Consider the following 25,053-nt stretch of genomic DNA (forward strand, 5'->3'; position numbering starts at 1 on the left):
AAGATCCATTTCTAAAACATTAATTCCTTCTACGGACATCCATAGGCTGTAGCCACTAGGCAGCATAACCACTGCAGTCTTGTTTCCTCTCAGTGCAAGCATGACAAAGAAAATGGCTGGGAACTCCGCTAATTCTGCTTTCAGCTTATCAGCTGACCACACACAAGCCCCTTTTACTACATCCCAGTTACTTCAGTCACAAGAACTGGCTTAATGAAATCCACCTCTGTACGGTACCCAAGCTGAAACCCAAACCTGAACTCCTAGTTGCACGCTACAGACCATTTCTCTTCACAAAGAAAACTCCCCACTGCCTGCGGATAGTTAATATAGAGGTTATTGCTCCATTCACTTCTCCCGCAAAGTTTCAGTAAAGCACACAGCTCTTTCATTCTTCAAAATACCTGGTGGCCAGCTTCAGGGTGGACTTTTTAAACAGGACTAGATTATTTCCTTCTTAGTACTTTATACTAATGCTTTTAGCATCGCATGCTAATCAACGGGAAAATATAGTTCCTGTTCTTGAGCATGTTAATGTATAAAAAGTACTGATTTTATAAAACCATTCTTTTAATTATGTACTTGAAAAACTGCTTAGATATGTGAAAATTAAATAGATCTAATGAAGTGCAATAGAGTGCTAAGTTTAATTAAACAAATTAAAAAATTTGCAGAAAAGATATTAAGTGATCTTTTGAAATGGAAATGGTAAACTTAGTTCTACACTTCACGTCAAGATTACAGCTGAGTGGGTAAAATACTCCCAAATGCACCCTGGCAAATTCTGCAGGGCAAACAAAGTATGCATCTACACATAAGATTTCTTTTAAATATTTGCTCAGATGATAAAATTGTTTGTCCACATTTTGTCTTTACTTTTAATAAACATCCTAGGAAAGATGCTTTCTCGACACGCTTTTTTCTACGAACAACACATTTTTACTGAGTCTTAGAGAGAATAACTTTTAAATAATCATTCTCAGCATCTGTGCATCTCCTGAAAACCTGAGTACAAGTGCTCTGCTTCCCAGATACACAAGTGACAAGCACCATGCAGGTGACCTGTCACATCTCTCCAGCATCGCCCCAATGCTTTCACCCATAAGAGGTTTCTTCTACACCATCTGCAACCAAGAAATCTCGCAGAAATTGTCCGGTGAGTAATTCTGAACACGCATACTCAGAAAAATTACCAGCTACCGCAAAACGGGAAGGAGGCTAGAAATGACCATGTTTATGAAGTTATTGTTTTACAGCATTTCTCCTTATCTTTCCAATTCTACCTCAGCAGCCTCTGGGTTTCCACAGGTAGTCCCTCCGAAGGTTATTGGGCACAGTGACCTACCCGCCTACAGATCACTACAAATAAGTCTTCTGCAGTGTTGCTAAGCAGCCCTGTAAGTTTATGGCAACTTTCAGAGTTCTGTGGCTTTTCTTCTTAAACCTTCAATTAAACACAATAAATCTATACCTCATAAAAAAAGTTATCTACCCACCACATTTGCTGATGGTGCAGAAGATGCATGCTACAGGGGAAACCCCCTCACCAAAACACTGGCGCTTCAGGAAGGATCACCTCATGGTTCCCAGAAAAGGGTCCATCACCTCCCTGCTCCTGAGCCCTCTGGGGCGGCAACGGTGAGCCCAGGGCCAGCAGGCCGCCCTGACAGGAAGTTTCTGGCACTGGCCCAACAGCCCCGCATGCCAGCCCAGGCGTGTCTCCCCCCTCAGGCGCTGGCGGGGCACCGGCTGCCGCCTCAGCCGGCTGGGAAGGCCTTGGCTTTCTGCTGCAACAGCCACGTTTTGTTTTACAGCCATACTTTGAAGATGTGAAACACATGCTTGACTTCCAGCCTACTACTAGGACACGTTTAAAAGGGACTCAAAGTATCTGCTTCAAGACAAGAGCAGGGATCTCGCCGTGGCTGCCCAGGCCAGGGGCTGAGCAGAGCCAGCTGTGGGGCCGCCCGTCCCGCACCAGCGACCGAAAGCTGCGTATTCATTTCCCAGAGCCTGTGCGCCAACACCCGACTGTTCAGACATACCCACATGCCCCAGCTGAGGTGACCTCAACCCAAAATATCGACCACAACACTGACAAGGTCATATCACAAAAAGGAGATAATATTTGGCCCAACGCACTGACCCCTGCACGGACAGCCCTAATGCAACAGCACGTGTAAATGGCTGCCTTTTGTTCGCTGCCATGAGGGCAGCGTCGAGCATGCCAAAAAATGGGACATGTGGGCATGGATGCGCTGTGGAATTGGGCACATTGTGCCACTGATCCTGGTGTGGGAAAACTAGGTCTGATTTTCAGGTAAAGCAGCTTTGGGGTGAGCGTGCTCTACCCATGCTGCTCCAAAACACTGAAATCCTAGCACAGATTGCCTCATTGTAGACTCAAAAACCACCCTCCCTCCTCAAAACTAACACAAAACCGGACACAGAAAACACCATTTGAAGTCTCCGATTGTGGTTATTAGGCTGGAGAAGAGGAGGCTCAGGGAGACCTCTTCACTCGTTACAGCTACCTCAAAGGAAGGTGTAGCGAGGAGGGTGTCGGTTTCCTCCTCCAAGTAACGAGCCATCATGGGATGAGAGGAAATGGCCTCAAGTTGTGCCAGGGGAGATGTAGATTGTGTGTTAAGGAAAAATTCCTTCACAGAAAGGGCTGTCAAGCACTGAAACAGCACAAGGAAGCAACTGAGGCACCATCCCTGCAGGTATTTAAAAGACACACAGATGTGGCACTTGGGGACATGGTTTAATGGTGGACTTGACAGTGCTGTGTTAACAGCTGGACCTAGATCTTAGAGGTCTTTTCCAACTTAAACAATCCTACGATTATTTCTTCCCACCCACCACTCCCAATCGCAACTAGTCTAGAAAGAGATAAAAAAGGACCTTGCTGTAAAACCCAGTGCCTGAAAAGCTTTCAGAAAGACTTAAAATAAGCATTTGTCTCTCTTCATAATGAGTCGAGCTCAGAAGTCACAGAAAGGTCATATCACAAAGGGAGTGGCTCCTGAGGCGAAGGGAAGCCTTTATTACTTTAACTAACATCCTTGAGGGCAATTTCACATCCACAATACAAACTATTCAAACAATGTGCAATGAAAGTAGGTAAATGATCACCTTGTATGTGCTCAGATTTTGATTAGCCATTTTATTTTGCTCTATTTAAAATCTGGCAGAGCTAATTCTTTAATCCAATATTTTTAATGTGCTCTGTGATATCAGAAAGATTTTTCTTTTGTCAGCACAGCTGAATGGCATGGTAATTAATAATAATCCTAATGATCAGAGCTTGCAAAATAAATTATTACTGAATAAGCAGAATTAAAGTTCTCTTGTATCTGAAAGTAATGCTTGCATGTCACTTTAAAGTGTTATATTTAATAGATAAAATTTGACTTGAGTGTGGATGTCTTTCAGATATATCGTGCAGAAATGGGAATGATTTGTAGTATACGGTATGCATTATACATGTACAGAATTTCTAAAAAGACCTCATATTTTGTACCACCCACCCCACCCCAGCCCCGATGTGGGAGAGGACAAAATAGGTGCTCTGGTTTGTATCATCATCTTTGCAGAGTGTTACACACCCTCTCACTTCTTGGTCTACAAGAGTAGTATTACCTGCTTTGTGTGCAACCTTACCCAAATCATAGCATACCCAAAATTCAGAGGAATAATCATGTTATGTTTTTGTGACAGTAGCTGCCAGTTTTAATGCAATAAGAGATTAAATAGGGTAATACGTCCTGCATATATAGTTCATCCCATCCAAGAACAATTTAGTATTTTTACTACTACTTGGATGAGAGGGAAACAGAAGACGGGATTACCATTACCATTAATATTTTTAAATACTTAGATTAATAGAAATAGCCAGTCCAGCTCCCATCCAGTATCTGAAAGAAGAAAATAAATGCCCTCTGGTTTTCAATGCTAGCACAGGGCAAGAGCCTAGTTGTCCAGGTACCCATGAGCTTCAGCACTCCAGGAATGTTTTCATGCTACATGGGACAACCCGAGGTGTACTGCAGATACTCTTTGTGGGTTGTTTTACAAGAAATACTTGCATTTTTTTTTCCTGTTTCACACTTTGTGAACACTTAAAACAGTTCGCACCTGGTGAAAGGACCTTTCCGTCAAACACAATGGAGAGAGAGGGGTTCAGAGGAAGACAACACAAAAATAAAACACAAAGTCAAAACTAGTAACAACAACCCCCCAACAAACCCAACACCACACGAAGACAGTTCCCTTCCCTTCTCTAACATAATCAGTGATGAGTATCATTAATCAAGGGAAAGATGCTTAAGCCAGAAACACTGTTAGAAGGTAATAAAAAAACGTACTTGAGCCAGAATCACTGTGTTAGAAGAGGGTAATGGAAAATGGTGGAGAAAACCAATTGATTTTTAGGGAGTACTAGTGATGAAGAAAACTCCGGGACAAAACCGGTAGTACTAGCTGTTCTTCCATCATGAAGCAGTTCAGGAAAAACACACACCGAATCTGACACCAGGACAAAAGTGTCCTTTACCTGCCAGCCCTGGAATGCTCCACTCAGTAAAACACATGTTGAGGAGACAAGCAAATTCCGAGCCTGCATCTTCAAATTTTGACCCTTTCAACTTTAGGGGTTTATTTCACTTTTTACTTCGAGCAACATCAACTACACATTTACTTCAGCAACACAAAATGAAAGAGATTCTCACAGGATTCCATTGCAGGGCTTTAAGAACAAAAACCCTAATACAGGAATATCACTAGGCTTGCAATAAAATTAAAAGACTTGACATCACTGCTGTGCCACCTTTACTGTTTTGAAAGGCTCTGAAGAGATTTTCTTCTTGGGAAGATCAAATAGAAAATAGGGTCTAAGGACTTGGTCAGTATTCTTTAGTGCCTGCCAAAGCCTCATTCCAGCTCTACTTTTGAAGTCACTAATGTGAGTGCTTACAACACTCAAGCGAAGCACAGATTTATAATATGTTTTTATTTAAAGGGGAGAAATAGCCTACAGTACCAGGCGTGAGATGATATATATCCTGTCTGTTCTGAATGAACTGCTGTAGCAAGCATTAAAAAGGAAAGGTGAGTTTTAAGAATACAGCTTTTAAAAAAAACCACTCCACCAGCTAAACCTATTTCATCCCCACTTATATCTTATTTTTAAGAAGGGAAGACAGAATGAATTAAATTGAAAGCCATGTATTAAGTCTTTAGAATTTTCACAGAAGTTTATTGAACAAAAATCCTAAGAAGCTGCTTGCTTTTTTATCCACAGAAACCTATTTATAGGAGCTGAATTCTAATAAACACAGATTGCAGTGCAAAGAAAAAAAGGTCAGCAGTGTGTGCTCAAAGCTTTATTGATGTCTTGTCAATCAATCTTTTATTTTGTTGTTTAAATTTTTTTTTTTTTAAGAAAAAAATGCATGTAAGCACTTTTTCTCCTAATAGTGGATTTATTGAGCATTTCAACAAATCAGATCATAGATACAATAAGCAGTGATGGCCGATTATCAACTTTGTGTTTTCAGGTCAGGTTGTAAATTGACCCTGTGTTCGCTTCTCTTCTTTCTGGGGAATAGCTAAGGCCCTTTTCAAATACAATAATTTCCAATAAACTTTTTTTTCCATGCATTCAACATTCTAGGAGAACAAGCTTAGTGGGGAAAAAAGCAACTCTGCTGGACAAATATATACAGTTGCATATATTGTCTCCTTGTAAACTAGTTAAAATAATAAAGCTGACTTAAATCCAAGAGTAGTGAATCCAAGGTACATAAAACTTGAGAGAATGGCCTTTAAAACCATAGCATTTTCCTCCTAACAGTTGCTGTGAGTTCTGTAGAGCCCAGTAACAGACCTTGGCTCTGATCCTGCACATGAAAGGTGGAGCTGCCAAGCCCTCCCAACTCTGGTTAAGTGGTCACCCCTTCTTTCCAAGGCAAATCAGCCAGCCTTTTCCATCTGGCTGCAATCCTTCCTCAATAGTTTGTTTCCCCAACTTTTCCAACATCACTTTCAGTTTTTTAATTTTGAAAGCCAATGATCAGTACCTGCACACAGTAATTCAGACAGGACTGCCCATGGCATTACTCTGTTGTCACCTATTCTTCTGGTAACTTCACCATTCTCTTTAATATTATTTTTTTTTACCTGCAGCTTCACAGTGAGGTGTCTAAAGTGATAGTGGATTCCCTTGCCTGAGTTGACACAGTTAATTTAGCAGAGTGCAAACAAAGTACAGTGATAGACATTTTTGCCCTCCAGTATACGTTACTTTTCATTCACCTGCCATCAGATTATCTGTGCACTTCTCTAGTTAGGTCTTTTGTTACTATAAGTCTTTTCTTCCTAACATAAAAAATAAAAACATGCAGACAGAAGAAAGCATGGACATTGCCAGAGCCTCTCAGATGCCCAGAGATGATAGAAAATATATTTTACTCCATGAGAAACATCCACTCCACAAAATCCTCCGCAAATTATATAACACTTCCACCTGCAACTCTGCTGATCTCTCTTCCCACCTTTTCCATAATTCAGTATACTTACACAGTCTGAGAAGTAACCTTGATATCCTAGCTGCCAACTTTCTGCCGTGTGGCAGCAGCCTAAGCAAGCATGTAAAGGGGAATCATGCTACTGCTACTGTATTTTGATGGTAACAAAAATACACTACATTTTAAAGCATTATCATTTTTACTACTGCAAGTTTAGAATGCACTGGAGGTGCCACCAGGAGCATGCCTCAGCCTGAATAACTGTGGCAGTTAAATCACTTCTAAAGGAGTGAATGCAAATGAGGTCACAGAAATGCTCTTTGACTGTTGTCACAAAAATCATGAAGTTACCTTCTAAAGGGAGAAATGTTATCACACATAGCAGTGTGTATCGGTAGACCAACTGACACAGCATTTTGGAGTTACTATCCAGTTTGACACCACATACATCTAAATTTTATATTACAAGCATTTGTCTTTTCATCCTAGTGCCTTACAAGACAATGCCATTTTAGAAGTACCAACAACTGGTTCTGAATAAACCCTGTTCTGGTTGGCATTAAAAAGTGACAAGGACAATACACATGACCTGGGTTTTTTTTTCTTTATTTCATGAGACGAGACTAGCTAATGTAGTTTAATGAGTTAGCTATATAATAATTTTTGAGGGGTCAAAATCAAATTGATTTCAATCTCTTACAAACATTTCATAAGCAGCTTTTAGTTTCTGTAAATGTGTTTGTAATTTACAGATGTTATCTGACCAATTAAAATTAGTCTAAAAGTACTGCTGGAAAGAATTTTGTATTCCATTTTCACATTTTGCCATTAATGGCATTTGAGTCGTTACTGAATACTTTCAGCTGTTGGACTGGATAGCACATTATTATTACTTTTTAAACAGAAGTGGAATAGAACAACAAATAATGTAAATGCACTTCAACGTTTAATCTTTTATTAAATTTTCACAACATTTTGACATATACCAGTGGCCACGTGAAAATTCACAACAACAGATAATCAGACCCTACAATGAGCAATAAATCAAATTTTAGTCTCCCCCCCCAAAAAAAAAAAGAAAAATACAAAAGAAACACTTCAGGAATCTGGTTCTTATTATTTAGACAGCTCTGATTCTGTCTCTCATCATGGAACAAAAAGCTCTGTCCAGGAAGAAGTCCCTCTGGGACAGATCTTGGTGTTTTTTAGATAGTTCAGCTGATATTTTTTTTTTTAAAAAGAAAATAAAAAGAAAAAAGAAAAAAAAAAAAGGCAGCGAATCTTGCCCTAACAAGATATTTAGAAAGTTTTTAAAAGGAAGTGTCTGTGGAATTATAAACCGGGACTAGAGCTATTCCAGGACGTCTCAGCATGGTTCATCTCTCAGATGCAGGTCAATGTTTCCCTCACAAGCTAATGCTAAGACAAAAGGCTTCCTCCTCAAGGAACCATTGCCCCACTTCGCTTTCTTTGTCTACATTTATACTATTTGGGGAAGAATGACAAAATATATATTTACAATATTCCTTCAGGATTTAGAACAGTAAGGCTTTCATTTTGTGAAGTAACTTAATGAGGAGGGTATCTGCACTGGGAGAGTCTCCTCCTTTGGAGTGCTGGGTTGTCACTACAGAAAATTTAGACTCAGATGTAAACTTAACCCTCCATTGTTCACAGGGTGGAATTACATTTATTTTACAAAATTGTTGTAGAAGCCACAAGTTTTCTTCTTCTTGCCAGATCCCTGTAACAGGATGTACATTTCTATTTGTTTTACAAAGCATAAAACAAAAATGTCATTATATACTTCTATAGTATACAGATTTAAGCCTTCCCTTTGGAGAAGTAAATCAATACTGGTCCAGGATGAAAAGAAAACAGCAGCTCTAAGAACAACAGTGGCTCTCCACTTTGAGACATTTACACTAAAATCCTGACTGCACAGAAGTCAATGGCAAGAGTCCAAGTGACACTCGGGTATGAAATTCACCATTCATACCATAGCCAAGCTGCCATGCACTTAGGTAGCAAAGAGCTATTAAGAATCTCAGGTTTCTGTCCTGCTGTATTTAGCTTAACAGTATGTATGAAATATATAAAGATTGACTCGCTCCAGAAATTTTACAAGAGGAAGTTTTCCTTTTCTTTCATTCATTTTCACAGAAAAGATCACGGAGAACAGACGTGGTGGGAAGGGACCTCTGGAGATCATCCAAGTCCAACCCCCACCCTCATTCAAGCAGGGTTAGCTGGAGCAGGGTGCCCATGACCAGCTCCAGTTCAGCTTTCAATACCTCCAGGTATGGAGACCCCACAAACCTCTCTAGGCAACCTGTTCCAATGTTCAACCAGCCTTAAGGTGGAAAAAGTTTGGTGTTTTTTCTTTTGTTTAAATAGAATTTCTATTTGAATTTGTGCCCATTGCCTCTTGTCCTGTCATTGGGCAGCACTGAGAAGAGCCTGCTTCCACCTTCTTAACTACCTCATTAGATATTTGTACACATTAATAAGGTCCCCCTAGGCCCTCTCTTCTCCAGGCTGAACAGCTTCAGCCACCCTTCCTAAGACAGACACTCCTTAATCATCCCTGTGGCCCCTTGCTGAACTCACCCCAGCATGCCCATCACTCTTATACTGGGAAGCCCAGAACAAGCTCTGAATAATTTTACATTCTATACTGTAAAAACTGGGAAATGCAGATATGCATGTATCTGTAAGTGAACTAACCAAACATTTCATTATTATTGCGTGCTTTACGTAGGCTTTTTGATGGAAATGATACCATGTAACAGAGAAATCGTGTGAATGCAAAGAGATTCCTTGCCTATGATAAAGTATTTACTTGCCTCTGCCAACACAGCCATTACTATATTTATCCTTCCAGCATCCCTTTGAGGTAAGGAATACTAATACACACATTGTACACATGGAAAACAGAAGGACATAGTGACCTACCTAATATCACACAGGAAGTATGTGGAAGACAAGGAATGTCTGAGCATGAGGCTAAATCTTTTACAGCAGATGTGTGAGATATAAAGTAAAAGACTTAAATTATTAATGGAGAAAACTTACAACGCTGCAGCATTCATAGGAAAGGAATTCCTAGGGCGCATGTTCTGGTTTCCCGACATTTCACATAGCTTCCATGAAAGGATACAGAACTCTTCTCCCCCTATATTTTCATTAAGGTCCTGGCTGGCCTCAGAGTGAAAAAAAACCACTTTAAATCTATTAATGAACTATTGTTTTCTTCTATGTTACCTGTTAGTTTGGGTACTTTCCTATGTCTCTCCAACCGTTATATCCTAGACAGAAAACATAAGCCCTCAGCTTTTATTTTGCCGTGCTAGAACATTTTAAATCCTTTTGCTTCATCTCATAAAACAGGCTTTTCCATTGCCTTAATAATCCTTATGACCCTTCTCTACATCTGTTCCAGTTTTACTGAACATTCCTGTCCATGGGTGACCAACACTACACAATACTTCTGAGGTTGTACCACAGCCTCTGTAATAGCACTAGCATTTCCTCTCAAAATACCACTCCTAATGCATCTTAAGTTTGCATTGCCTTTTTTACTGCTGCATCATTTCTTAAAATAATTCTCTTTATAACCCACGATACAGAGAAATACAAGCATGGAATCGTTATAATTGAAATATGGTTGGTTTTTAAGGAATTTCTTTGAAGCAGAGAGTAGTGGACACATTTCATAGATTAACCGAGAAGTCTTTTTCAACTGAGAAGCATATGGAGATGTGAGAGAAAAGAAGAGATGGAAAGGGAGAATTGGTGGGTGTTACATACAAATGGAGCAGGAAGATGATAGCATAGGAGTAATGATTTCTTATGTGCAACAGCAGGAGGAGATACACTCCTTTCCCTGCTTGGAAGTTCTCTGAACAGCTTTACACAGATAGAGTCTTGCCTGGTTCTCCTAATTTCTCAACAAAAGGGGCCAGTTACGAGAGCACTTTTTTTAGACAGCTTTCTCTGAGAAAATGGTAGACACTGATAAAGCAAATACTTCAGGTCTACCTGTTTGAATAATCATTATGCAGGAAGAAGGGTCTGCTTCATCATCCTTTTGGCTCAGTATTCAGAAAGAACTGTACAGCCTGTAAGAGCAGACCTTCACGCTACCATCACAACGATGTTATTGTTGGGAAATAAATAGAAAAATTGCACCTTTTTTTACTTTAATACATCATAAAAATCAAGCTAATACCCTCCAATGTATTTACTAAAAGGAAAAAGCAGCTTTTCATACAGATACCACAGTCACAGAGCTGATAAAAATCTATAATCTGAATTCTTTTGGGAAATTCAGGATTTTCTTTCCTATTTTTTGGTCTCTCTAAATAAACACAAAGAATTTCCTATGACAAAAACAAAACAAAACGAAAGACTTAATATCATTATAATACCATTATATACTTTCCTCAATGTGAAATCAATGTATTAATTTTCACAGTACTAAAATATAACATATACTTTATATCATACATGTATTACATAGACCAGGAAATATAAAATAATGCATTCAACATTCCTGAAGTGAAATTAGAAAGCTGACTATTCATTTTGAGTTTTTTATGTAAAGATTTCAGCAGCATCGGCATGATTCTATGACACATCTTTCAGCTTAACTTTTGGGCTTTCAAGTAAAAAAAGTTGTATTGAATTTTATTTTTTTTTAAGCTCTAATGAATGTCAACTGGCTTTTTCATAGGGCAAACCCAGAAATCCTTAGTCAGCCAAAATCCTCATTGATTGCATCCTCTGATGTTAAAAATTATTCATTGCTACTATATTCACAGAAAGGAAGATAATGCTGAAACATGAACAAATATGTATGATTAATCATGCATCCTTTTATACAGTATTTCTTTTTCTTACACACACTCTGGAAAGAGTCACCACTGGATGAAGGGAACAACACGTCTTGCTACCCTAACCAAGAACTTTAATCATTTTGCTCTATATAAGAGCTTTCAGGTCAAGAAGAGACAAGGCCATGTAAATGTAAGTGATTCTTAATGAATTCTTTACCCATAGCTTTATTAAAGCACAAATAACCATAAAATGACTGCATTGATTCTGAATCCAACATATGACTTATTTCCAAACCCTGAAGAACAATGGTGGGGTGATAGCACATATTTAGCCAGGGCAGTAATTATTACCAGAGTCAGTTATCTTCAAGAGCCACTGTCAATTAATCATCAAACATGTAGGAACAATTGCACGTGACCCAGGAATGCGCTTGCCGCATCCGAACCACAGCAGGACGGAGGAACCCCACAGCAGCCTTCCTGCTGCCCATGAAACTCCTACTGTATTTCACTCGAACAATGGGAGCGCAATTCTCCTGGTGCCAGTAGATCATACTCGAATAAATGTGAGGTCAGTAGATTAGAAATTGTTCCTGTGGGTCAGGTGAGTGGTTGTCTGTCTAGCCTCTAAGTGGTGTTACTGCTGGCTGTTTCAGAGGTGAAAAAACTCCGTGTGTTATGCAGATAGGAAAAAAACTTGCATACAAGGAAAACCCTTTTACACACCTCACTAGTCAAAAACTGCCTTTGCTAGACAGATAGGACCTTACATGACTTCCAAAACTCTAGGTATTATTTTATATCTTCCTCTATATATACTTATTTCTCTGAGTGTATAATCCATAATTTTCCATGACCTCTATCCTCCTTAAGAATCCCTAAACCAAAACCACTGATGAATAAAGAGATACCTTTTTCACCAAATAAAAACTCACAACTGTAATATATGATTGGTTGGGTTTTGACAAGAACGTACACACAATGTTATTTCCACAGAACCTCTGTAGGGTTAGTATTTCTTAGCTCTCTTTGCTAACTTAAAGTCCAATTCTGTTTCTCTTCTAAGTCTCTTCCTTTCTGCAAAATCTTGTGAAAATGAGTTTTATAGGCTAGGTGATTTCTGAACAATTCCTAAAAACATGAATTAATTCACTTTTCCTTCACTTCTGAATTCACATTGCATTACCTGAACTTTCTAATGTTGTTTTGCCCTTTGATTCTTTCTCCATTTCAAAATTCTTATAGTGCAATTAAAGAACTTTACAAAATAATGCAAATAATCTATATTGCTAATGGGTCTATTTACATCTGTGATCTCTTCTTGCAATACATGCATAATATATGTGATAATACCAAACCTTGCTATGCATGCTGCTGCTTTTTTTTCCCCCTCAAAATGCATACTAATTACTACAGCAAAATTGAATTTGCCTATGCATACATTAAGCTTAACCATGCAGTTAGTAAGGAATGAAGCATTGAGAATCAGTTGTGCAACCAAGAAGGAAATATATATTTAAAATCATGGGCAGGATTTTAATTACTTTGTCTGAGAAATAAATTAGTTGATTTCTGCTCAAAGATTAAATAATTCTGAAAGATACTAAGTTGCTTTCCATGCTTAATTAGGGGCCTGACTTCACTGAAAACCTCCTGAAACACCGTAATTATTGGCAGTAAAGTATCTACTTAAACTGTTTTCTAGAATGTCACAGCATCTTTGACAGAGAAGTATTATTACTTGAAAACTTTAAGGCATGCAGCAGAAAATGATTGTATTCTTGTATTACAATTTTGTTAATAGATAAATTGTCTAAATCACCACAAAAGACTTGGGAACAATTTACAGTGCACCATAAAAATTGATGAATGTGGCAGAAAAACCATTTAGATGAGAAAAGGTATTATATGTGAAAGAAGAAATTTTAAATTAAGAAAGTCCTGAAATTGGAAAGTAACTGTATCAATTTTGATGAAACGATTCAAATATTCCCTCATCAACATAACTAGTTTGGGGTTTAATACTCATGAAAACCTGCTGTTAAGAGGAAACAGCAGAGAATTTTCTTGTCAATGCATGAACACTCAATGGCAAAAAGAGTAACCATCAAAAAAAAAAAAACAGTTGCAGCTGGAGAAAAAGGAAAAGAACTGAAAAGTCAGTGTAAATGCATGGGAGGGTCCGTTTTTGAAATTGCTACGCATGTAGCTAAGATGGTATCAGTATTTCCCGTATAAAACTCCATTTTTAAAGAATTTATATTACTTGACTGTTAAAGTATGTTTTTAGGCAGAAACAAGGACACACTGTGCATGGGAAAATTTGTAAATTAGAAATGGCCTCCAAAATTGCTGCAGCAATTTTCTGCACACAATTGTTTCCATGTGAAAAGATCCTCATTCAGTCATGAAAACAGCAAACTTTAAAAAATATAAATTTACCAACTCAGCATTCAATCATAAGTTGTACCATGAGCTTCAGTTATTACTGCTGCTGATATACACACTAATACACCAAAATCCCAAATCTACCAATGCCACAAAGTAAGCATTGGTAGATTTGTCACAGTATTTCATCATAAATACATGGCAAATTTGAAAGTGTAGGTTTTGGAGTAAACTTTAAATCAACCTAGGGATTATTTAGTAGAATCTCAAACCAGAAACAATTTTCTTTCTGAACACACAGTTGTGTCCCTTGGCAAATATGCCAAAAGCAGCAGCAAAATGAGGTGGCTTTAGGTTTTTAATATATTTTTCAAATATTAATTTTTATTCCCTAAGTGAATAATGTGAACAAAGTCATATCAGCTGACTCTCTATCCCCAAACTCATTGTTTTGGCCTTACACTCCCAGCTATTCTACTTTTTTAACCAGCTAGGTTTTTTGGAAGATAGAATCAATTTTACAAACCATCATGTGTGTATTAATAAAGACAATACAATTACAAAAAAAATCATCACTTTTAAGAAAGATAAAGAGCTCTCTTAATCCAAAATGTCAAAGCAATTATCTACATTTTGTTACATGAAAAAGTCTTTCTTTTTGTAAAAAACCAGCATGATGTTAGGAATCCATGCCAATAAATTACATAGCCAAGCAGAGCGAAGGTGCTAAACTGTTTCTAGTTTCAATGGAGAACACACATGCACTGAGCAGCAAGTATTTTTCATTCCCCTAAATCCTCTGTTCCTGTGCAACACAGGTAAATAGATGAATGGGACGTGCCAGATCAGTTACTGATCTTGCTCAGCAATGTCTTTAACAGTGACAGAACAAGACTCTCTGGAATAAATCACAAGAAATCTTAATATCGGAAATCATATCTTCCTCCAGAAAGAGTTCCCTACAACCATTTCAACGTTATTTTGTTGCGTGTATGCATGCACATGTATACACGCACACCTAAGTTTCAAAATTATTCATCTATTAGCTGTTTGTTCTAGCACATGCATTCTCCTGAAATACTCCTGTGAAGGCAGTTTCTGCAGCATCTCCCCACAGACTTCGGAAGAAAGAACACTGGTTTTCGTTTTTTGGAGCTTGGACACCAGTTAAGCTATTCTGCGTGCACATGGCCCGAGTGCAATCTACAAATGCAGAACCCTTGCGCTCTTAATAAAGAATCCGTTTTAGCTTAGAGAGGTGGAGGCCTCCTGTGTTATTACCCACCATGTGGTACATGAAACAACTCTCTGTCAGGCCTGAAGGCTCACAGCACCGAGGGCTGGAGGCACACAGATGAAAAGACAACGCCGGCCAAAGACTGATTATGATGCAAAGCTATTTGCTATTTGGAATTGAAGCCGGGCTCATCATGACAAGCCTGGAAGCAATACTAATCCACTGATGCCTGAGCCATTTATAAAGTTTGAAATTCACATTTTTGGAGGTATTTTCTCCCGCTGCTTTAGACTGTGTGCAACTAGTCCTAACCTCTCACAACAACTGAGCTGCCTATGCCACTGCAGCCACCAACCCTTTCTATATGCACATATTTTCTAATATGACCATTATATTACTATACACCACTATTCAAAATTTAGAGAATAAGAGGCATATTTAAACGAAAAAAATAAAATTAAGCCTTTTTCCCCCTAAACAGTTTAGGAAGACAACCTAGTATTCCAGTTTTGAAATCAAAACCCTTAGCCACCACATGTTTTTCTCTCCCACTAATTGTTATTATGTGATCAGTTTTATTTTTCCCTGGTTTTGCCTCTTAACTGTAAATTAACAAACTTGAGAACAAGGCTGCTTCCCAAGGGACTTCTCTCCAAGACCTTTCGGTTCTAGTACTAGATCTTTAAAACATGGGATGAAACACAATATATACATCAACATTACATTCTTTTGAACTGCATCAGCACAGTCTTAACAGCCTTTTTTTTTTTTTTTTTTTTAATACCTGCTGTTTCAGAACAAGGCAGGAACAAAAGTGGAAAGGAAAAATGCAGTGTCCTTGCCTTTCCAAAAGAATCCCCCCTCTTAATGGAAAATATTTAGTGAACTACTATACTAATACTGTGTAAAGAAACACAATAAAAATTGTGAAGAGCAAGCAATGCCTCTTCATCACTCACCAGTTCATTGATCACTCAATTTCAGTCCAGAAGGGTTCCTTCTGTACCTGGAGTCATGCAAACCACTCAAAAATGGGAAAGAAGCCTGAATTTGAATGCAACTGTTTACTTCTCCTAGGACAAGACCTTTTAGCTGGTTTAAAGGAGTCAAACCACTAATTGTGCCTTAAAACCGTTACAAGATTAGAAAGGGGCTGCAGCTGTGGAAAAAGAGATCACACCTGCCAGGCATAACCTGAAGCCATAAGCCTAACAGGTGTAGGAACTTTATTGAAAATGAGCCTTAACAGCCAGCAAGGCATGCATACTAGCTCTGATGCCACTCCTGCGGGACTCTGCCTTCCACTCAGGTGATTTAACTATGTAGCTACAACACAATTTTAGTATTTGACTACCTACACACATGCAGATGAGCAGCAAAATTACAGAGTAGGTAAAGAGAGTCTAAGCACAAAGCTCATTCTGCTTGCGAAGAACAGTGCCTTGTGTCTTCAGGTGTGCCCTTCTCTGCCTCGTGGCACAGTTAATGGAAATGCAAGGTGAGGCCACTTTGCGTGGCCTGCAAGATGGAAGTAGATGAAACTGGATGTAGCCAAAGGCAAGCACTGGTCAGTGGCAAAGTAGAGCTTGTTTCATTCCTTGGACCCAGGCTAGCTGGGCTTCACCACTGCTTCTGCAAGCTCTAGTGCTGTGGAGACTTCCATGGGAGAAGATCAGATGCTACAAACTAAATTTATGCCTCTGATGCTTCCAACTTTTTCTGGAGCTGAAGCCTGGCAATTCACAGAGCCCTAATCACTTCTCACACAACCTGTCCTTCACAGCCCCTGAGGCCCCCCAGTGCTTGTGGTTTCAGCCTGACTCAGACTTGGGGGGAAAATTAATTCCCCCAAATCTAAAACTCAAGGTGTATGTCCCCATTTTCTGCAATATTTTAACTCAAGCAGTGTTTTCTCCTGAAAGGACTTCTCTTCAAACTCCCTGCTCCTAAGAAAAGCCAGTGCAAAGGACAGAATTCACAGAAGGAAAAACAAAGTCACCTGGAGGGGAACTAATACAAATACAAGTCACCTGCACCTCAAACCATATTGACTCTGCCCTCTCATCTCTCCCACAGACCTTACTATTAACATGGCTCATTGTACTGCCAGATTCTGGATTAACAGAGAACTCCTTATTAGATATAACACCCAGTTTCAAAGAACTCACATTGATTGTATACTTTAGCCCATCCTTAAACCAACTCAAATACTTCAATCATTTGCTGAAAGGAGGCTGTAGGTGCTTATATAAAGTCAGTCAGTGATTACTCACCTAATTTTAGCACCCACAATAATACCAATGTAGACAGAAGTCTTCTTCCCAAACAATATGCAGACAGAACAGCAAGAGTTAAACAGTTTTAAAAATATATTTTCCTACAGCTTCCCTGTGAAGAATGCTTAGCGAAGACTTCTTTCTAACCTAGCCATCTAGGGCTTAATGCAATTGTTGAAGAAACTGGGCTGCTTTCAGTTCTTTTCATATGACAAAATGTTTAAGCATTTGGAACCAAGGTTTCACAACTGTACTTTCTAAGCTGACAACAATGGACATATGTACAACTCATTTAAGACTAATACAAAGAACAATATAATTTTATAGCCGTAGATTAACTATCCACAGGAGGCAGGCTTGGCCAGCCTTGTAGCATGTTCCCTACTTTATGCATATTGATAGTTTTTCTCTTCCAGGAAATACTGCGGCTGGGAAGAGAATTTTGTTTCACTGTCTTAAAACTATTTTCCTTTCTTGACTTGGAGAAGCCAGTAAGGTGGAAATATTTTTGAGAAGTCTCTTATTCAAAACACTAGTATACTTCTATTTCTAGTGTACAAGTACTGGATTTTTTTCATGCTGTATTATACTCAGTCCACACGATAATGAAGTAATTGTGCTTAGAAAGCCAAATATTAACACTGTGGCCCTACCAAGGTAATCTTTCTCAACACAGCGGCAATGCTGTGAGCAAGCCACTGAATTTGGCTCAGGAATGATAGGAACTACCTTCTGAGCCATGGTATATTTTCCTAAAACACAAGTGCTGAGGGCTCAGCTCGCAGAGTGAGCTGATAACAGACCTTGTCCCTCAAGGTACATAAATACTCTCTACTCTTCAGTGGGACTACTCCTGTGTACCCATGTATGGATGTTTGCAGAACAAACAGCACAATTTGTATTTAAAGTACCAGTTGGTAAGACTTAGCATATCCACATAAACACCTGAGCTCAACATACAAAAAAGACGTGCTAATCCATGCACCAACCCAGAAAAACACAAAGTGGGCAGTGTTTTTTGTAGATACAAGCAATGCAAGCCCTCTCCTCAAAATTCCAACTTTTAGACTGAAAGATGCAAACCCCACCAAATTCTGTTGCTTTCCATTAAAGCCACAGCTGCCTTAGTCCATCCATCCATCCCCCTGGACAGACTTTATCGATAAAGTTGAGTTCTTTTTCCCAACTCATCACTGTCCCATCTAGCCCTCACCTCAATGTTTTGAAGTGCTGAAGTACTTAGGAGATTCTTGCTGTTTTGTAAAATTTTGGGATGGCACGCCTCTCCTTAAGATTCTCCCCTTCCTTAGTACAAATTCAGCCTGTAAGGCTACCACACCTTTAGTAGCTAAGTCTATAAGTATTTCTATTTATTAATGAAGTATAATGGTTGGGCTGAATTTATCAAGATTTTACTGGTTTAATCATACATGGATATTGCATTATCTAAGCCACTTCCACTACTAAAAAATAGTTTTGAAAAATTCCTACTACCTATAAATTTAAATCTGTCCATTAAATTACCATTAATATTTAGACTTACTTAGTAAGAAATACACATGGTACTCAGTGTTTTAAAGACAATTACTCAGCCTATAGGCCTCTTGCCTTAATTGCTGTTGGTATTTTTACAAACTTTCTTCAACTAGTTTTTCTTTGCAGTGATGTGTCACCAATTATTTCTGTTCAGCCTGGATGTTTCACATTACTTATCCAGTTAGATAGCTGTCTTAGATTTGAATTGTTTCGCCATTTTTGGAACTCAATCCCTTGTAAAATTTTGTTCCCTACTTTCAGGGTGGTTCCCAGCCAACCATCGTGGTATTGTTCTGAGGGTAGGTCGCAATCAGCATTTCTATATCCTAGCAACTTCACTATATTGTAACATCAGAACAATGGTTTCCCTGAGCACATTGGCTCACATCACCTTTCCCTTGGTAGGTCAGATAGCAATCACTATTTCAGCAGAGGCACTGTGATTGAAAACACTGGCATCATTCCTGCATTGGAGTGTCTCTGCTAAGAGTCATAGATTTATTCATTGATCAAAATGAGTCCCCTAACCAAAGCTCCAGGAAGCACTTTTACCTGTGCTTAATTTTAAGTCTGTGGGCAGTTTCATATGTTCTAAACGTCTGTGTTTTCCAGGAGTCCTTGGCAGACATCGTGAAGTTTGGAAGACTTGCTCTAAACTGCTAGTCCCAGAAAGCCTCCCCATTTTCCTACGCATTTCAAGGGACCAGTATCAGCATACCATGAAGTAATACAGGAATGAATACTTTGTTTTGCTATGTTCCTGCAGCATCTAGCAGGTTCTTATCATCAATAATATTATTGCCAATAACATTTGGAAGAAGCCTCCTTTATTGCCTCTATTGTTTGCCAAAAATGCCCCCCCTCCCCTCACATTTTATTTTTTTTTTTTTTTTTTAAGTCTGGACACACAGGACAGAACATGTTGGTAACATTTTAAAACCTCTTTTTTCATCTAAAGTGACAGAGCTTTCCCCCAGGGCACCAGCAGAAAACAGCAAAACTCTGTACCTAAGTTAATAAGTAAGAGCAAAACAACTAAAACCTTGGGATTTACCACTTCTTCCAATTGTGATTTTCCAGAATGCCTGTTCATGAGTATTTATTATTTACCTTTTAGCTTCACGGTGTTTCCTTTTCACTTGGGATACGAGTTATTGCTTTGCAAATTGTATATTAATATTGCTTACCGACAAATACTTTAGGTATTATCCCAGGGGCAGTGCTGTATGCATTTCAATGAACATTTGAACTTTTAAAATTCAGTAGCATTTATTTTAACCAGAACTAAAAGACAAAGTTGAATTGCAATTTTGGTGATCAGTCTACATCTACATATACTTAAGGAGGAGAGACTGAAGCAGGGCAAAATTCACTCCTATGCAGAAGACTTGCATTTAGCTTGTGTTCCATTTAAAACTTCCCAACAATAGACCTTTTAGGCTTGAAAAAGCTAGTCCTGACACATGCCACAAAGGGAAAATATTAGCTTTAGCTAGGGAGGAGCAAACCAAAATGTATTTAAGATACAAATATCTGCTTAGAAAATTTGGGACTGTTAACAACTTTTGAAGAAACCTGGCAGACTAGTTTATAAAACAAGCAGTTGTTCCCTCTTTGGGTATTAGTAAGACATCATAAGAGAATTAGAAGAGCTAAAGTATTCTCAGATGTTTGCAGTGATCACTCCCCAGCTGAGTGTTTGGAAAATCCAACGTGTAAAATTTCCCATAAACAAAAGCTTTTTAAAAATGTCAATTCTGAGATGTTCTTGGCTGAGATTGCTGGAACAAATAGGAATAGGTCTATGAACATAAATAGCTGATGTGGACTGTCCTCAGGAATATTTGTGCTAATAAGCCAAAGATAAAGAAAAGTAAAAAAGTAAAATTACAATGCTAAAAGTGACAGGGCTGGGAAATCTGGAGGTGGGATTGCCTGTCCATTTTTGCTCATCCTGTTGCAACTCATTATGGTAGAACATGTAATATAAAACCTGACACCAGACACTAATCCCAGAATGAAACCACGGTTTGAATGCTCCCAACAAAGTTGTATAAAACCCATGTGTGAACCTCCTATCTTCTTGCACAAATGGTCTTGCTGGCCTCACCCCAAGTCTTTCGTGCAGTAGTAACTGAATGTGCCTTTCACAGAGATCTTTCTCCAGTTTCCGCTAGTCACAAAAGCTGGTTGAACCTTTTTCCTTTCAGAAAAAAAATCATGGATCAAATTTAAATTCCAGGAAAGTCTGCCTATGAGATGACATGCAAAGTTTTGGAAATATAACTGTGAGCAGCAGGAGCAGAAGGGACAAAGCCCAAACTCTAGGAAAAAAGAAGAGACAGTTTCTTACCTTTCTGTCATGATTTGATTAGCAGCAACAGACTCCAAGTCTGATTTCTGGCTCTCCTCTCAGAAACCTAGGAAAATTAAACCAAACTTGTTGAGTGTTCAATGAGTGATACTTTCATCTTTGCCAGTGAATGAAAAAGCGTAACTTCACTGGAGGAACAGAGGAGAAAAGAATAAAAAAAATACATTCACTGAACAACTGTCTTTCCCCCCAAAAGTATGATAATAATTAGTCACAACAGTAGTCATTTGCAAGTACAATGACTTTTTGGTTATGAAATGGTCCTTCTTGACCAAAACCTCTATCCCTATGTCCTTTAATCTAGAAGGTTTCACATCCCCAAGCTTCAAGCTTTAGATTTTTTATTAGATTAGTTGAATTACATCACAGTGACCACAGTTAGGTACTGGATTACCAAGACTTTCCTGTTTCATTACAAGCATAAAACAGGCAAAAGAAAATACAAAGCAAAGGTGTTTTAGACTTCTCTTTCTACCACTGCCAAGAACATTCCTTTCCTTCTGACCATCCGCTCTCCGGAAAGGGCTCCTTGCATCTTTTGGGCCTTAGCTGTTGGGGTTTTCTGCATTTGTGAAAGGGTACGTGGCTGTGCCTGCACATGAGGCCTTTTAGTTGGAAACTATTACAAAAATTCTGATTTATAGAAAGGCTTTTTTCTAAAGCTGCAAAGATAAAACATTTCAAACCAGTTGCAATCACAGCTAAGGCTACAGAAGGTCAGTGCATGGCAGCACAGAAAACTCTTCAGCAAGGATTAATTACTGACCATCAGCCTGCTTTAAACCATAATCTTTCTACCTCTGTCTTGGGGGTTCTCCTTTACACAGAAATTTAATCTCCAGCTTCAGACATCAGAGCACCGATGAATGCTATACAGCTGTCTCTAAATCACTCTTTCACTCTGCTCAGCATGTGAACAGCTATATACAAAACACACTAACATGGGTCCTGTCTGTAGCCCAGCTTATTCTCTCAGCTCTCTCTGGATGACCCAATGCTCAGAATCACTCCTGCCAGGAATCGCCTGAGCTCACAAACAAGCATGCCACAAGGCAGTGTAGCAAGACCTACATTATTATTATGCCTGCCTAACACGCCAGCACACGCAGCAAGCTTCTTCAAAGCATCTAGTCATCTGTTTTACTGAGCCAACTACTCAACCACAGAAGCAATGAGTACCTACCCAGAAAAGTAATCCTCTGCATCATGGCAGAACCCCATACCAGACCCAGAAACAGCTATAAAAGCAAGCAAAACGGGAACCAGAGGTTGGGCTCCTCTTGCCAAGAAGAAACTTGGGTGGATCAACATACCCCAAGGCCATTGCATTTTTATGGACAAAACCAGCCTGCCTGTATGAGATCTTGTTAGCTGAATACTGTACACACGGAAACCAAACACAGAATCACAGAATCTTAAAATAACAGGCCAAAAGAAACCTCCGGGGTCATCCATGCTCAAAATTGGGCTGACTCGGATCAGGTTAGGGCCACCTAGTAATCAGTTGTGTTAGAGACTTGGACACCAGGCACCACATGCATACATATTCCTAATGAGATTTTGGATCATAACAACTGCAACACCTATAACGAGCTGATAAATTGAGGTGAAAAAAGAAGAAACTACAAGGAGGACTATTGGGTTCACAATCAAATTGAGACCCATGTTTCCTTCTAATCACAGCAGAAACACATAACGTGGGTTCAATGCATCCCATGCTATTAAAAAACAAACACACCTATGGAAGTCAGTGAGATCTGTTTGTGTTATATACTTTGGCATTGCTGGCATGTGTTTAGTCCACCAGAGTTTAGCAGATATGAAAGTAAAAAAAGGCAGCATCTGTGAATGCCACACATTTAAAAACAGCCAGCTGGAGTCTATTAACAGTGCTCAAAAAAGCGGAGTATTTTCTATGTCACACTCTAGGATGGGACCAAAGCACCATATTTGGCAGAGTTTGGGTTTACAATTAGTATTTTAATTTACTTGGCTGTAGCTGAGACTTAGGAAATATCACTTCAAATGGGGGATCTCCTTTCATGAACTTTGCACATTGGTTGGAAAGGTAAGACAACAAAGAAATAACCTCTTCAGCCTCAGCTGGAAAAAGTAGTTATGAAGGAAGAGAGAAGCAGAATTTCTTACTTGTTTCCATAACCATAGCAAAACAAGCATTCTGCTCAGTGTAATGATTCAACAAGGCAATTTTCAAATAGGTTACTCAAAAAGTTTTATCTGAAAGTTTTTGTCTCTTCTTCTCCCTTAAAAGCAATGCCACAACTTTACCAGAGATAGAACAAGGCAAAGATGCTGAACATATGGATACTAAAGGAAATGATTTCTCTAGCAATGACCACATGAGAACTCTTAGAACTTCCTTCCGCAGTTCACGACTTTTTAGTGGTTTGGATGACCTTGATAGGAAAAACAAGTATGGAGCTGATCTGAATTTTCTGTAACATACACAGTAAATGCCAGACAATCCCTTCCATTTACCATAGTGTCAATACTACACCTCAGTAAGTATGCATTTATTCAGGCTACCTAGTGGCTGCATATAGAAGTACCTAGAGATGATGTAAGAATTTCTCAGAGAAACATTTTTCTTCAATGTCCAAAAACCACTGTCATCATCACAGTGGGTTCTTAGATGATTCCTTTGTCAAAATTCAATAAGACTTAATAGTTTTGAAAGTATTTTTGCCCTGTGAGGTGAATATATAATGCAGAGGTGGTGAGGGTTGGATCCAAACACTTTTGTGATGTCTACTGTTAATAAGCCTGCACAGCAGTAGCTAGTTCTGTGCTTTTTGCCAGGGCAAAGCAATGGCAAAGCTCTGACAGCATAGACACAGCTTGTGCTAAGGGCCTCTGAAGCCCAAAAGAAGGCAAAGTAGTAAAAACTATATAGAAATATGTTCTTCAGTTGGAAACAGAGACCTGTAAATATTCTCAAGTGACATACCATTTCAGGGGGCTCACAGGCCGGAGATGATAACAAATTAGATATATTTCTACCAGATTTGTATAACTCACCAAATCTTGCATCAGCCTCAAACTCCAGGCCATCACTTCCTGCATACATTGTATGAATAAGCAAATCCATAGAAAAAGAAATCTTTAGGCTGTTTCAGCTGAGAATGTTTTCAGCGAGTTGCCACACCTCTGGCTGGACCACTCCAACAACTCCAGCAACTGAGGCAGCTCCTCTCTAATCTGCGCATGCCACCTTCCTGTTTCTCACCTCGGGTCCTCTCTGTGTTTCAAGTGCAGCAGATTACAAAGGGTACCCCCCTATACTGATATTTGTTCCCACCTAAGTAAACTCAGAGACAGTGAGTATTTGGTATCTCACCCCTTCACACTCTTCCATAAAACCCACCCGGCCCAGTTACCACCACAGCCCCAACCCTTCCCAAACACAGCATGGCAGAGATACAGGTAAAAGCACCAATATCCAAAATATACTCATCTCACGCAGGGTACTTCAAACTACCAACGGTTTCACACACACACAGAATTTCTTTCTGTCCATAAAAATACAGAAACTTTTATTTAGCTAAACTAACACACAGCTTCCACTTCTTTCTTTCTCTGTTTTGCTTTTTTACAAAAACACCCAGCATTGTGTGCTCCAAGGAAACAAGATTACAGGAAATTGCGCAGCTCTGATTCCTTGTTACCTCTTAAATTTAATGTTGGTTCCCTGACCTTTTTCCTTATGTAAGCGAACTAAATGCTTTTAATAACAATGACAATTTGGTCACAGGTAAGAACAGGAGATTCCCCCTCCTTGGATCTGTATTTACTGTGCATTGTGTGAACATTTTCTCCCTATGTAATAGAGAGGCAGAAAATCATCTGTCAGGGG

General features: G+C 39.0%; 1 protein-coding gene across 1 annotated transcript in view; it reads right to left on the reverse strand.

Annotated features, from left to right (window-relative positions):
- Nucleotides 1-25,053, reverse strand: part of LOC308053505 (uncharacterized protein) — a 480,417-nt gene that overhangs the window by 248,536 nt on the left and 206,828 nt on the right. The window contains exon 3 of the mRNA XM_080364796.1: nucleotides 21,159-21,225. Coding sequence (XP_080220922.1) covers nucleotides 21,159-21,169 — 11 coding nt within the window. The 5' untranslated portion in view covers nucleotides 21,170-21,225. The remainder of the gene's footprint in view (nucleotides 1-21,158; nucleotides 21,226-25,053) is intronic.

The sequence above is a fragment of the Falco punctatus genome (genome assembly GCF_963210335.1).
Source record: "Falco punctatus genome assembly, chromosome: 14".
In the NCBI taxonomy this organism is placed as follows: domain Eukaryota; kingdom Metazoa; phylum Chordata; class Aves; order Falconiformes; family Falconidae; genus Falco; species Falco punctatus.